The sequence below is a fragment of the Vigna umbellata genome, chromosome 11 (assembly GCF_029865625.1).
Source record: "Vigna umbellata cultivar VRB3 chromosome 11, Vumbellata_1.0, whole genome shotgun sequence".
Taxonomy (NCBI): domain Eukaryota; kingdom Viridiplantae; phylum Streptophyta; class Magnoliopsida; order Fabales; family Fabaceae; genus Vigna; species Vigna umbellata.
The window spans coordinates 10101615-10115532 of record NC_142175.1 but is presented as its reverse complement, the minus strand read 5'-3'; the positions used below and the strand labels follow the sequence as shown (position 1 = coordinate 10115532).

Below are 13918 nucleotides of genomic sequence, written 5' to 3'. Positions count from 1 at the left end.
AGGGTCCAAAGGTTTTATAAAAATAATGTTGAAGATCTAAAATCGAAAATAGTTGTATTTATTAACAACAACCGAATGGATGTAGTTAATCAACATACATTGATCCAAAATCTAGTTCAATTATAACACCTATGATTATATAAGAAATGTATTAAATTGATTTAAATGCAACTTTGAATATAAAATTCAAAGATATCAAATAAGAAAGGATATTTTGAATCATCCAACTTGAAATATGCCATCAATCAACATTTACTAAATTGGAAATTCAACTCAAATGTACTACAAATTTAACTCTCACCTTTCCTTTATTTTCCACATGGTTGCACTTTGCAGAATCTATCCACCTAGTTTGGATATTAGAATATATAGTATTTTCAGAGACGGCTTAAATGCAGGTTTTAGGATTCTAGGTACAGTTTTATAGGAAATTTTACTAGGCATAGTTGTGGTATAAACAAAGTTATTCTACAGAGTAATTGGGATATATTAAAAATAAAGAGAAATTAGTAAGAGTTTTTAAGAAAGAAAAATTAGCAAGTAATAAATAATTCGTGAAAGGTGTTTTCACATATTGAAGATACATCATTGATGTATTTTGTTTTTCATTATTATAATAGCGGAAGTTTTAATAACTCTATGGCCCTATGATATTTTTCTTTCTCAAATAAAGAAGGTATTATCATGCTAAACATTTTTGGTGCTATTATTTTATATTTTTGCTTAGTTCCTAATTTAAATTTACAACGAGGAAACTATGATGAAATTTCCAACAGCAGAGTCAATCATTTAAAAAGAAAAAGGGCTTTATAAAAAGTAATAAAAATATAGAAAAAAGTTACTTAAAGAAAAGACTAAGTATTTTCGTGTAGAAATTTTAAGAATGAAACATGCAACTAGTGACTCTTGTAAGACGCGTTTGCTTGAGAATGCCTGGTTGGTTCATGTATATATATGTAGTTTGTGTTGGTTGTTGTTGATTCCTGCTAAGCGTGAATATGGACGGCACAATAGTAGCGCAAGGTGTGGCAATTGTGTTGGTTGCGTTGCTAAAAGCCATAGCAGAAGCAATGAAGAATAATCCCTCCATGTTCAAGAAGAAGAAAGCCTTCGACTTGGCCAACCTGGAGGTCACCCTAAAGTCGATAGAACCTAACATCAGAAAGATGGAACGTCTCAACAACGAGATGGGACGCCCAAAGGACGAGCTAGAACCACTCAAAAAGAAAATGGAAGAGGGAATCAAGCTTCTGAAGCGGTGCTCCAATGTCCGCTGGAATTCCAAGTCTTACATGGCTCAACTTCAGGCATTTGATGAATCCTTTCGTAAGCTTCTCCACACCATTATGGAAGTTCAGAAGGCAACAGATCAAAAGGAGATGCTCCACTTGCAGCATCAAAAAGGTTCTTCTACTTCCTAATCAATTACTGTATGCTGTTGTTTTCATCATTCTTATTAATCAATTACTGTGTTCTTATAGTTCTCGATTATTCTCAAATTGAACATGTATTTGTAATCAATTTTTTTCATCAACTATATTTCAATCAGGTTCACTCATATCAACTATACGAGAAATCAAAGACCAACTATATATATGTATATTACTTTCATTGCGTTGTTGTTTGATGTAGGTTTCCGAAGGTGGCTCATGCGTTTTGGCAGCAAAATGAGGGAACGTATATCAATGCTTGGAAAAGGGAGACACTGATAGGATCTGATGTAAGAGGATAGAAGGGCGGGAAGATGAGAGAGCAGTTAGAAAAGACGGGATGAGAGAGTTTATATAAATAGAGTTCTATTCATTGTTAGAAGCCGACTATAACCATGTACTTGAACTTTGCTGAGAGGGATTAGGTTCCCGTTTCTATATTTCGTTACACGTTAAACTAAATACATTTCCAAAGAAATTCATTGGTTGTGAGTTTGAGTATTGTGAGTAAATTAAGTTTTCTAAATGGGAAACCTAACGGATACACATTTGGAAAGTTGTTTATTCTAAATTCACTACGTAGATTTTTTAGTGTTAATTTTTATTGGACATAAATTGTTTGCATTCTGTGTATTGTGTATTGAATTCGAGGTTAATTTATCTATAAAACTAAATTTCTAACATAATTGAATGATCACAGTCAAACTATTTATTAATATTTAATATTTAGTTTCATTTTTGAAATATATAATCTTTCATTATAAAGAAATATACACCTTTCATTATAAAGAAATATATTAGAGATTTTTCGTCAATTAAGAATAAGATGAATTTATCATAAATAGATACAAATATTAAAATTAAACTGAATTTAAAATTTATTTCTAAAATCTAAGATTGGAGATTTCTGATTTTCAATGTTTTATTTTGTACGTTGCACTCCAACTTTGATCATAAATTCTTGGTTTTAAATATTCTTATTTTTGTGAAATTTATATAAACGAAATATCGTTCTCCACATATCTTGGTCGTGGTCCTTGGCAGGTTGACTTGACTATAACAATAAGAGAGAGAGAGAGAGAGAGGCTGCATTACGTTCATTCCAGTGTGAAACACTTGAAAACTGAGTAGTGAAGTGTTTCATTATTGTGAGAGAAGACTTAGTAAATTTGGCACTACCAGTTCTTGAACCTTCTGCTTCCAAGATCAACATCTTTGAGGGTTTGATTCCAAGATTTACCGATTACATTACATTATAGGGTTGTTGTTTTCTCTCTGGAATGTGCTTTTCTTGGTCACATATATTCTTACGTAAATTTGGTTTTTATTTTCAATTGGATTTAGAGATTCTAACAATTTAGGTATGCACTTTATTCACAAAAAAAAAAACAACAAGGACAATATTAGGTGTATGTTCAATTATTTTGCTTTCGTTATTAAAAAATTGAAACCGGTCAAAATTTTAAAAATTTGTATTATTATTTTAATTATTTTATCTGAAGGGGCTTTGGTTGTACAATAACTAAAATAAATACGTATGTTTGTTTCGATTTATATAAAGAACCGAAACTAAAAGATTAATAAAAATTTTAAAATTGTCACCCTTTTATTTTAATTATTTTAAATCTAAGCATTGAGATTTGGTTTTGGTTTCTCAATAATTAAAGTTATACACCTCTTTTGCTTTGTTTTTTCAAGAACTAAGACAAAAAGTTTGGGTAAAATTTCAAAATTATCTCTTTTTTTATTACTTATTTTATCTGAACAATGATGTTTGATTTCCATTATTAAAAATTTAAAGCCATATATCTTCCTTGCAACTCCCTTCGTCACTGAACGCCACCACAGTGTCATTCATTTTCGTTCGTCGTTGACTTTCTCCATTCTCCAATGGAATTCGCCGTCACTCCACGCCACCATAGTTCTAGAGAAAATCCACTCTCCGCTGTCTTCGTAGTGAGTGATTCTCTTCGTTTTCTTTTGTGCTTTTTTATTTATATGTTGTTCTTGTTTGGTTCGTTTTGTTCGTATCAATTTTTTATGGTTCATTCTCCAAGTAATTTAATTGTACCTAGGACAGTAGTGGAAACTTAGGAGGATAAGGCAAAAGCTAGAATTAGAAAAATCCTAGCGTGGATTAATTAATTATATCTTAACTTCTTTTACTTTTATTTACTATAGAAATAGCATTCAAATAAATTTAAAAAATAAATGTATACTTTTATTATAAATGAAAATTAATGTAAAGTAAAAATAATATTATTATTAGCATACAATTTTAATTTTTATGAATTATATAATTATTTGTGTTTAAGTGCTGTAACATTAACATTATGGTAGGATTATATAGTTCTCCAAGTCGTAGGTATTCTTGTTCTATTATTGCTCAGGTTTTCACGTTTTTATTATTATATTTAAATTTATTTTTAATATAAGTCTATACTTTTATAGTATTTTATTTATTTTTTATGTTGAATAAGTGATTAATTATACGCTTAAATATATTAATTTGTTTTGTTTAATTTGAGATTTTTGTTGCATTGAGTTAGTATTAGTTTTTTTTTTTGAAATTCAATACAAAAATTATTTACTATTTTTATACCTTTTGAAGTAATATTTTTAAAACATTAATAAAAAAGGATTAATTTAGATTTTAAAATATATAACTAATTATAAAGTTTAATTAATAAGATTATATAAAATAATAATAAATTAGTAGTTGTTTAGTATATATATATATATGAAAAATCATTAGATAAAATAGGATCCATTTAAATATAGATCTTTAAAATATATATATATATATATATATATATATATATATATATATATATATATATATATGTATGTATATATAACTGATAATATAGTTTAATTAACAGGATTATATATAATAATAATAAATTAGTATTTTTTTTTCGTTTATTAAATCAATACTTTCATCATCATTTTGTTATTATTATCATCAAATAAGTATCTTGGATTTTCATTAATTATGGAACGAAGTTACTTATATATAAATGGGATTGAGTAAAATGTAATCAGTTTGCTTAGCACACCTCATTTATATCTTCTGCGACTGTCATATAAATCTTGAAGTTTAGTACTACTATAGCCAATTATGAACTTTGGTGTCTTTAACATAATATACTTGTTTAGTTTGAATAATTAGATGACGACATATTGTTCATTAGTCTTCAATCTACACTTAGTATTAAAAAGAATAGATTCACATATATTTTTCTCATATCTCTTCTTTTTGTATTGGAGTTTTAAAATCAACTAAAAATAAAGTTTATATATATATATATATATATATATATATATATATATATATATATATATATATATATATATATCACTACACGTTGATTACTGAAGGAAGGATTATTACCGAAGGCCTCTGGGTCGTTGGTAAAGTTGATATACCGAAGGATTTAGCGACGGTCATGTAAGATGGTAATTACTGAAGGCTTTCGCCTTTCGGTATTTGGCAGCGAATTTACCGAAGGCTTTTGTCCGTCAGTATAGGCATTCACTTAATGAAATCAAAACTTGGGTTTTCCCTCTTCCATTTTCCCAAATACTCTCCTCGCGAAACCTTCCCAGCTTTCCACTCTCCCCCGTCCTAATCTAATCTCTGTATCCACTCTTCCCCACTTTCCATTGTTTCTCACTTTGTCGAGCTCCTCTTTCTCTATGATGGTGGTTTGGCAGCATGAGGAGGTGTTATCACTGCATCAAGGGTTGGTGTCGTGGCGTGGACAGAACTTCTAGCTGGCGAGGGAGGCTAATCTTGGGGCTGTGTGACGAAGTGACTTTCGCTGCGTGAGAAGGGCTTCGCGGGAGAGGGTATAGTACAAAACAGCGTATTACATTGGTTATTTTTGGCTTTTAACTACGAATTCGCTACCAACGTCATAGCGGGTGATATAAATTTTACGTCTAATATCACGAGGCGACGTTAATAGGACAATTTGACGTCGAGTCAATCGAGAATTGACGTAAATCTAATGTCAATTTTGTGCAACGATGTGAGGTTACGTCCGTTAAAGAGAATGACGTTCAATATTTGAATAAATATTTATTTATAGTAAGATTTTTCGTCTTATGTACGAGAGCAGTGACGTAAGTTAACGTCGTTACGGAAGATAACGGACGTAATGTTCACGTCGAAATTCAAAGAGGACGTCAATTTTTGAGTAATATTTGAATAAATATTTATATTTAAAAGAATATTTGATGTCAAGTATAAGGGGATGGACGTAAGGTTAACGTCGAACTTATCGATATTGGATGTTACTGTCAATGTTTGAATGTCGAATGGTGTTACTTCGACGTTACCTTCAGTGTTTTTTTTAGATTTGATTCGGTTTAGCTCATTCAACCAAACCTGAAATACAGAAACCAATTTTTCAATTCATATATATTCACAGAATTAATTAATTTAAACCATGTTATCATCAATTCATCAATTCCAATTAAATAGTAAAACTAAAAAACGCTAATGCTATCATCAAAACTTAAAAGAACCCAATTTTTCATTCATCTATTCATAGTATTCATCTATTCACAATAATCTATTAACAACTTAAAAGTTGCACAAGTAAGCAAATGCTACTATCATGAAAGGAAAAACCTAAAGCTATAGCTATTTAAAATGTTTATTCAAATATCGTGCCCAATCCTCTTTTATCGTCTTTATTACTGAAGTGGACAATGGAGAGGTAGTGTTGAACCGCTACATAATCAAGGAAACTTTAATATTATATTCATTTTAATGTCAAAAGTTTATTGATTTTTGTAAGATTTTCAAATGTAAATTTCTACCTCAGTCCATTCCCCTCTAATTTCTGCTCGGATGATTACCTTCATCCATGACATGATGTAGTAGCCACATGCCCAGGAATCATTCTGCTTATTACACTAAACATGTGAAAGAACTTAGTCAAATATAATGGTTTAAATTTGACTACGAAAATTAAAGGTTAAAGATCAACGAATTCCAACCTTAGGATACATAATTTCAAGTTGTTGTCCTCTGGTCCTAGTAACAACTCTAAACAAATTTGAAACATTAGAAACATAAGTTAATATATTAATATCATAATGATTTGATAAGAATGAATGTAATACTTAAGTTTATATCAAGGACTTCAACTCCGCTTTAATCTTCCTATGAGGAGAACAAAACCATACAACTTGTGCTTTTTTTGGAATGATCACCATGAGTTGCCAATGGCCTGTGTCATGTACCAACAACTAGTGAGTTAATTTATTGATTAAAATTTGATAAAAGCTGACAATATTGGGAAACACATACGCATCAATGTATGGCGCTGATGAGTTGATAATTTCTGCACTGCATTTAGTTTATTGTACTAGAGTTAATCAGGAAAGTGTGCTCAAATATCCAGTATTTTCCCATTTTTTTGTACTGTGTTTAATTTGACCAGAAATTCTTATTTTAATTAATTTGAATTATCTGAGTCTAATTATTTGCATTTTTAATTGTAGGGAAATTGTTGGACAAAAATTTAGAGATTAATTTCTTTTGGAGGTGCACACAACCGCTAATTTTACTGTCCATGTTAGGAGGTGTCACGTTTGTTTTAGTTTGCCACATCACATTGAGAAAAGGCATGGTAAGCTTTAGTAATAAAAACATATGCTCAGAACAAAGCCTTCCAGAAGAACTCTGGCTTACAGCACGTGGAAATTATGTGAATCATTTTTGTCAACATGAAACACCAATTGACATAGCTACATCCAAGCACAGGGGATTGATTGAAGAAAAATGAGGAAGCTAGATGCTAGGGGAGGAGACAAGCCGAGAGTCTACGGTCAGAAGGAGACAACACACAAGGATTGGGAGATCTCTCTTAACTTCTTCCTCTCGGCAATTTTAAGAGGATCTTTTTCTTCTTTTCCAGGGGAGATAGCAAGAGTATTACGGAGATGATGGCTTGATGAATGAGAAAGGGGGTGCTGGTGTGAGATGATAAGTCCATAGAGGGAGAGAAGAACGAACTGTTTTCACGGCTGAAGTGAAGTATACGTTTCTTTCTTTTCTTAAAATACAAGAACTGAGTTTGAGATGAAGAGAAGAAGCTGCTGTAATGATTAGAAGAGACGCATATGTGATGAGCTTTTGAGAGAGTGAGCATGGTGAATTGCTTGGAGAAAACTCTTGAAGAAGTAGATGAATATGGAGGTGTGATTCTCGGTCAAAAGAGCTAGAATTGTGTGATTCCTACTTGCAATTTGGAGAAGTGCAACCATGGTCCATCAACACATGAATTCTCGGCAAAAGTGGTCCATATAGTAGTATAGTTTATGAAATTTTTTAATGCTTTCAATGACTTTGGTTTGTTTGCACGGTGGTATGCTTTAAATTTCAGAACTTGTAGTTTAATTTTGCTTAAAGAAAGTTGGACGGCCCTACTAGAAGAATTGCATGTTTTCACCTTCCAATCAATATTGCTTGTCTTTCTTTTATATAATGTTCATGGGTCCAGCAACATCAATATTGCGAATTGTTTTTGCTATTTCAAATAGCTGTAATTTCATTTTAATGTACCAAATTTTATTTTTACTATCTCAATTCTGCTTTACTGTTGTAAATTTTATTTAACGCAATTTTAGTTTTCCGTATCAACAAAACTTATAAACCCCCCACTACGTGTTGACAAGAGACTGAACCACATTTGGTCCCTGAGAGACGACCTAGGAGTCACCTCCTAGCACTGTACTGCATTCTTAATTGCACATCAAATTTGATCGGCCGCGACAGTCGTATCAGGCGCGATATATATCTCTCTGTTAGACTCAGTCATCCATGTTTGAATATATGATTTTCTGAAATCTAATGTGTTTCCAAATGGTTGAATAGTCTCAGGTTCAAGAAAGCCATAAACTAACGCCTAACCTGATTCAACTACGATGGTGTCCATGTACCTGTAAGAATAAAGTTAAGTATATTTATTAAAAAGTAATAATAATAATATACAAATTGGAAAATAACAAATAAAAAACTTACATGCACCATAATTTTATGCATGAAATGTTGAGCATTTTTTCTCCACCAATGATCTCATATGCATCATCGAAATTAATATACAATGGAACATGGCCCTCGAGGCCAAATGTTCTTAACTCCACAACATCTCTACCGGTCCTTTTCTCAACTTATTTAATCTCGAGATCAATATGGATATAACATCATGGTCTTCTGCTTCCTCACGAGCCTCATTCACAGGTTGAACAATTGGTTGTTTCTCAGGATGGTAGACTTGCAACTCACATTTACCAAAGTTAGGAATCATTTAATTATAACTTGAAGATTTAAGATAATAAAAAGAAGAATATAATATCGCTGGTGGGCCAAAATATGGCATGATCATAGACTTAGGCCAAGCTATAAATGTGCCTAAGGCCTCCCCCACAAATTGGATTTCAGATGTAGGCACTGGCACTCGAGCCTAGGGGTCTCTTGGATCATCAATCATTACCCGCGCGTGAGTGGGCAATAAAGGAGCACCATGAATGGTCTAACCTCCTGCAATCTGTCATCGCACGACCACTACACGCGGATGATCCTCATCAACCAAAAGCTCATACTGAATATTGTAATCAATATGATCTGCAGTAGAGCATGAGCCTTTGGTGCTCACACGAGGTGCAGTAGGATCATCTGTAGGGGTGTCCTCCTGTTGTGACTGTTTTTGTTGCTCTTGTTTTTCTTGTTGTTGTTGTTGTTGGGTGATCATCGCAAGTTTTTCTTCGAGCATTCTTAAGCGTTCACCCATGCTCTCCTCTAATTTGACTTGCACCTGTTGCCTAATGCTACTAACGATTTCCTGAGTCACGACTTCTGTGCTTCTTGGTTTAGGGCCAAAGTAGTCCCTCAATCCAATAGCTCCTCCAACAGCACACATACGACCTGGACAGTCTAGCCGACTTGTGGCTGCTGCTAGGAGGTCCTCCCTACCTTGTGCCACAAATGTGCCTTGACTCTATTGGTCAACCAAGTCATCCTGCATCTCATAATGAAGTTAGACACATTAAAAAATTTGTTACATAATTTTTTTATGAACTATGGTAATCAATTAAAAGTTTCCACTTATACTTCTCTAGGATATCTCCTGAGCAGACTGGGACATAAACTGGCCATTGGACATTGTCCGTGCAGCCTTCCACAATTCATGTCTGGCTGGTGGAGGTGCTAGATCAGGTGACTCAAGACCTAACTCCTCAACGCGACGTTTTCTCATCTTTTTCTCTAATAACGCATAACCACCACGTGACAGTACGTGTGGTGTATCATTAAGCTTCTGCCTCTGCTGGGCGACTATCCTTTTCACGTATGAAAAAATGAAAATCATTAAGCATAAATCACAAATTAACATCTTGTGTGACCAGAGAAAAATATTAAAAAACATATATGCCATTCAGAAGTAAGTCTAGATTCTTTAAATTGCACCCACTCCTCCTCAGTTATTTTATATTTTGTACAAGGAGTGTCGTTCTATTTAGAGCCAAAGACGTATTGACGTGTTATTCTCGTCTTGAAGTCCCTCCACCAAACTGCAATGTGGGATAAAATCTTCTTCCTTATCCTCTCATCATTAAGGATATTCTAGTTTTCCTGATAAAAAAAAATTAATGTTAATGCATGATCAACAAAAATAAGTCAATGATAGAAGTAAAACATCTTAAACATATACCAAAATATCCTACCATAGTATATTTTTCAACCTGTGGGACATCATCCTAACAGGTAGCGATAATAGGGACATGTGCTTTTGCCATCACGCCCAAGTAACTTTTGAACGATGCTACATGTGCCCTAATAGGCACAAATGTTCGGGGATCAAACTCCACTGTCACTGGTTTCTCATTAACCTGATGGGATGTGACATCAGGCATCTGAGTCACAGATCTACCCCCTCCTCTTGTCGGACTTGATCCAGAGCTCGTCATACCTGTTTACAAAGTGTTAGTACATCATAGTTAGAACAAACAAAATAAATAAATTGTACATGTAATTAAAACAATGTTAACACACCTATTTATCCCATATGCCTTCGTTGTGATCACATCGAGTTGCATGTATTTCATCGGGTACATCATCAACCTTATTTTCAGTGGTTCTTGATGAGAAGGAGCTTTTCTCAAGTATATCTAGAGAGTCTTCATCATCAATTGTGTGCATGGCTCTGCCTTCCAATACCACTGACCATTTATGATTCACTGGGTCAGTGACAAAATAATTGTCTTGCTTGAGTAGCCATAATAAATGGTTCATCCATGTAACTCATTTTGTTAAGATCCACCAAAGTGAATTGGAGGTCTTCTGTCACCACACCAGAATTACTGTCAACCCATTTACACTTGAAAACTAGAATTCTAAAAGTGACAATCAATTTCCCAAATTTCTTGTATTATTCCAAAATAATTGATTGATGTTGTAATTGGAACTGGAAAAGTGTACAACCTCAACTTGTAGGGTAACTCCACTATTTTGAACTCTACTTTTGTCGTCTTCCTCCTTTGAATAGAACAAGTAATTGTTTATGTAATAGCCGCCGAAAGTAATCACATCAGTGTTAGGTCCACGAGCTAGTCTCAATAGATTTTCAGAAACATTTGGAGCACATAAATCTTTTTCTTAAACAAGCTAAAAAGGATTTGTTATGTTCATTAAGTGTCCACTTTTCACTCATACGTGGATGTGCTGACTTAATTTCATCAATGTGTTGTGAAATGTAAGGAATAACATCCTTTATGTTGTTTAAAATGTACAAATGTGCTTGATTAACTTCTTTTCCACTAACACTTTCAATCCTTACTCCTCAAACTCCCTTTCCTTCACGTATGTTTTCATATCTTTTCTTTGGAAGTCCTATTGGGTCACAACTTAGCATATAACTTGAGCAGAATTCAATGGCTTCCTCTGCAATGTAGCGCTCTATAGTCGAAGCTTCCGACCTCAATTGATTCTTAACATATCCCTTTAAGATTTTCATGTATCTTTCAACCGGGTACATCCACCTCAAGAAAACCGGCCCACATATTCGAATCTCTCTCACTAGATGGACAATCAAAGGAACCATGATATCAAAAAATGAGGGTGGGAAATACATTTCCAATTGGCACAATAGTCTGATGGCCTCATTTTGCAAATCATCTAATTGTAGAGGATCAACAACTTTCTTGCAAATGGAATTGAAAAACAAACTCAAATGTGTGCGAATACCTCTAACAAAGGCAGGTAATATGGCTCAAATAGCTACTGGTAAAAGTTGTTGCATTAAGACATGACAATCGTGAGACTTTAAACCAACCAACTTCAAATCTTTCATAAAAACAAGGCTACTAGACGAATAACCTTGTGGAACCTTCACACTATGTAAACATTGATAAAAAATTTGGTTTTCTTTTTTTGAAAGAGTGTGACAAGTTGGAGGAAGATAGGTGCGTCTTCCTATGGATTGCGAATGTAACTCAGAACGGATTCCCATGTCAACCAAGTCTTGTTGTGCTTTCACTCCATCTTTTGTCTTTCCTTTAACGTTTAGCAAAGTTCCAACAACACTATCACATACATTTTTTTCAACATGCGTCATGTCTATGCAATGTCGCACATCAAGTTTACACCAATATGGAAGATTAAAGAATATTGATCGCATTTTCCAAATGTTTTTCTCCACGGTCTTCTTCTTATGTTTTCCGAAGACAACATCAATGTTCCTCACCTGTTCGTATACTTCTTCCCCATTACGTGGTCGGCACACTACATCATCCTCAAGACTTCCATTAAACACTTTTTTCAATCTATGGTAAGGGTGATTTCGAGGAAGGAATCTTCGGTGTCTTGTGTACACAATTTCTACCCATGCTTCAGTTGAAGATAACTAGTATTTTTTTCACAAATCGGACATGCAAAATGACCTTTAACACTTTAACCACTCAAGTTCCCATATGCTGGGAAATCATTTATGGTGTAAAACAACATTGCACACAAACGAAAGTTTTCTTCTGAATATGATTCTTCGCATCTTCTTTAACAGAAAACAATCGTTTCAACCTAGGTACTATAGGTAAATACCACATGACCTTAGCTGGTGGACCTTCATTGTGTTCATCGTTATTTCCATCAAATTTCTTCTTAAATTGTGACGAACCACACGTCGGACACACCTTCATTGAAGCATGTTGATCTCTATACAATACCTAGTTATTGGGACATGCATGTATCTTTTGGTTTTCCACACCCATTGGACATAGAATTTTCTTCGCATCATAATTACGGATAGGTAACGTGTTATTTTCTGGTAGCATCTCCTTCAGCAACTCCAACAATTTCGTGAAACTTTTAACAGTCCATCCGTTTCTTGCTTTCAAACAAAATAATTTCAAAGTAGCCGATAACCTTGTAAAATTGATGCATCCTGGATACAACTCTTGCTCCGTATTGTTCTTAAGACTATCGTATAAATGAGCTCTTCCAAAATTTTCTTCGCCAACGTCACGTAACATTTCGTCTAAATGATCACTCATCCATTCGTCGACGTAATCCGAACCTCTTAAAGTTGTTGGCTTATATAATACTTCCCCATGCCAAGCCCAAACTGTATAACTTTTCATTATTCCATAGATGAATAGATGATCACGGATGTTGTCCAAGTCTTCATATACTTGATTGAGACAACAAACAGAAGGGCAAAAATATGCCTCGTTCACTGGTTTTGCGCGTTCTTTAACATATTGTATGAACTCAAAAACTCCTCGCTCATACTCTAATGAATCCAGCTTCGATCCATACTACTATACTAAACTAAAAGAATCCACGAAAAAAAAAACTTACGTAGAGAAACAAAAATAAATATTTATTATACGTTGAACGAAAAAAATAAACTATCATAGTATACATACAAAAACACAAATATATATCATTATACATATATCATACGTCCAGAATCGACAAACACGAACACGTATATCATACGTAAGAGATATTGAAGGAAAAAAAACCAAACTTGAAATGGTGTCACTAGAGAAGATGACGAAGTTCGCTGACAACGAACGACCACATATATCATACGTTGAAGGAAAAAAAAACTATCATAGTATCGTTATACATATAGATATCATACGTCCAGAATCGACAAATACAACACAAACATGAGCACATACATCATACGTAAGAGTATTTTAAGAAAAAAAAACATACTTCAAATGGTGTCACTAGAGAAGATGATGAAGTTCGCTGACCCAGTACGAAAAACATCCAAAATATAAACGAAAAACAATCGGTCAACCTTAGAAATGAGAACCAAATGACGTTACAAAGACAGAAACGAATTAAAAATAACCTTCTTTCTTTATCGCAGTCATCCACCAAGAAGAAAGTTCAAGCAGAAATGGAACCGCGAACAAACAGCGAAACTATGTTTTGTTTTTACATTCAATAAAAAACTTTCACA

General features: G+C 33.5%; 1 protein-coding gene and 2 pseudogenes across 1 annotated transcript; 1 reads left to right on the top strand and 2 right to left on the bottom strand.

Moving 5' to 3' along the window:
• The window catches only part of LOC148190948 (uncharacterized), a 61209-nt pseudogene extending 48130 nt beyond the window's left edge, over positions 1-13079 (bottom strand).
• On the top strand, positions 957-1922 carry LOC148190950 (uncharacterized). Its single transcript, XM_088102411.1, has 2 exons — positions 957-1404; positions 1633-1922. The coding sequence occupies exons 1-2, from the start codon at positions 999-1001 to the stop codon at positions 1707-1709; spliced, it is 483 nt and encodes a 160-aa protein (XP_087958537.1). The 5' UTR covers positions 957-998; the 3' UTR covers positions 1710-1922.
• LOC148190949 (uncharacterized) lies at positions 6243-9367 on the bottom strand (annotated as a pseudogene).
• Positions 13080-13918: the final 839 nt, after the last annotated feature.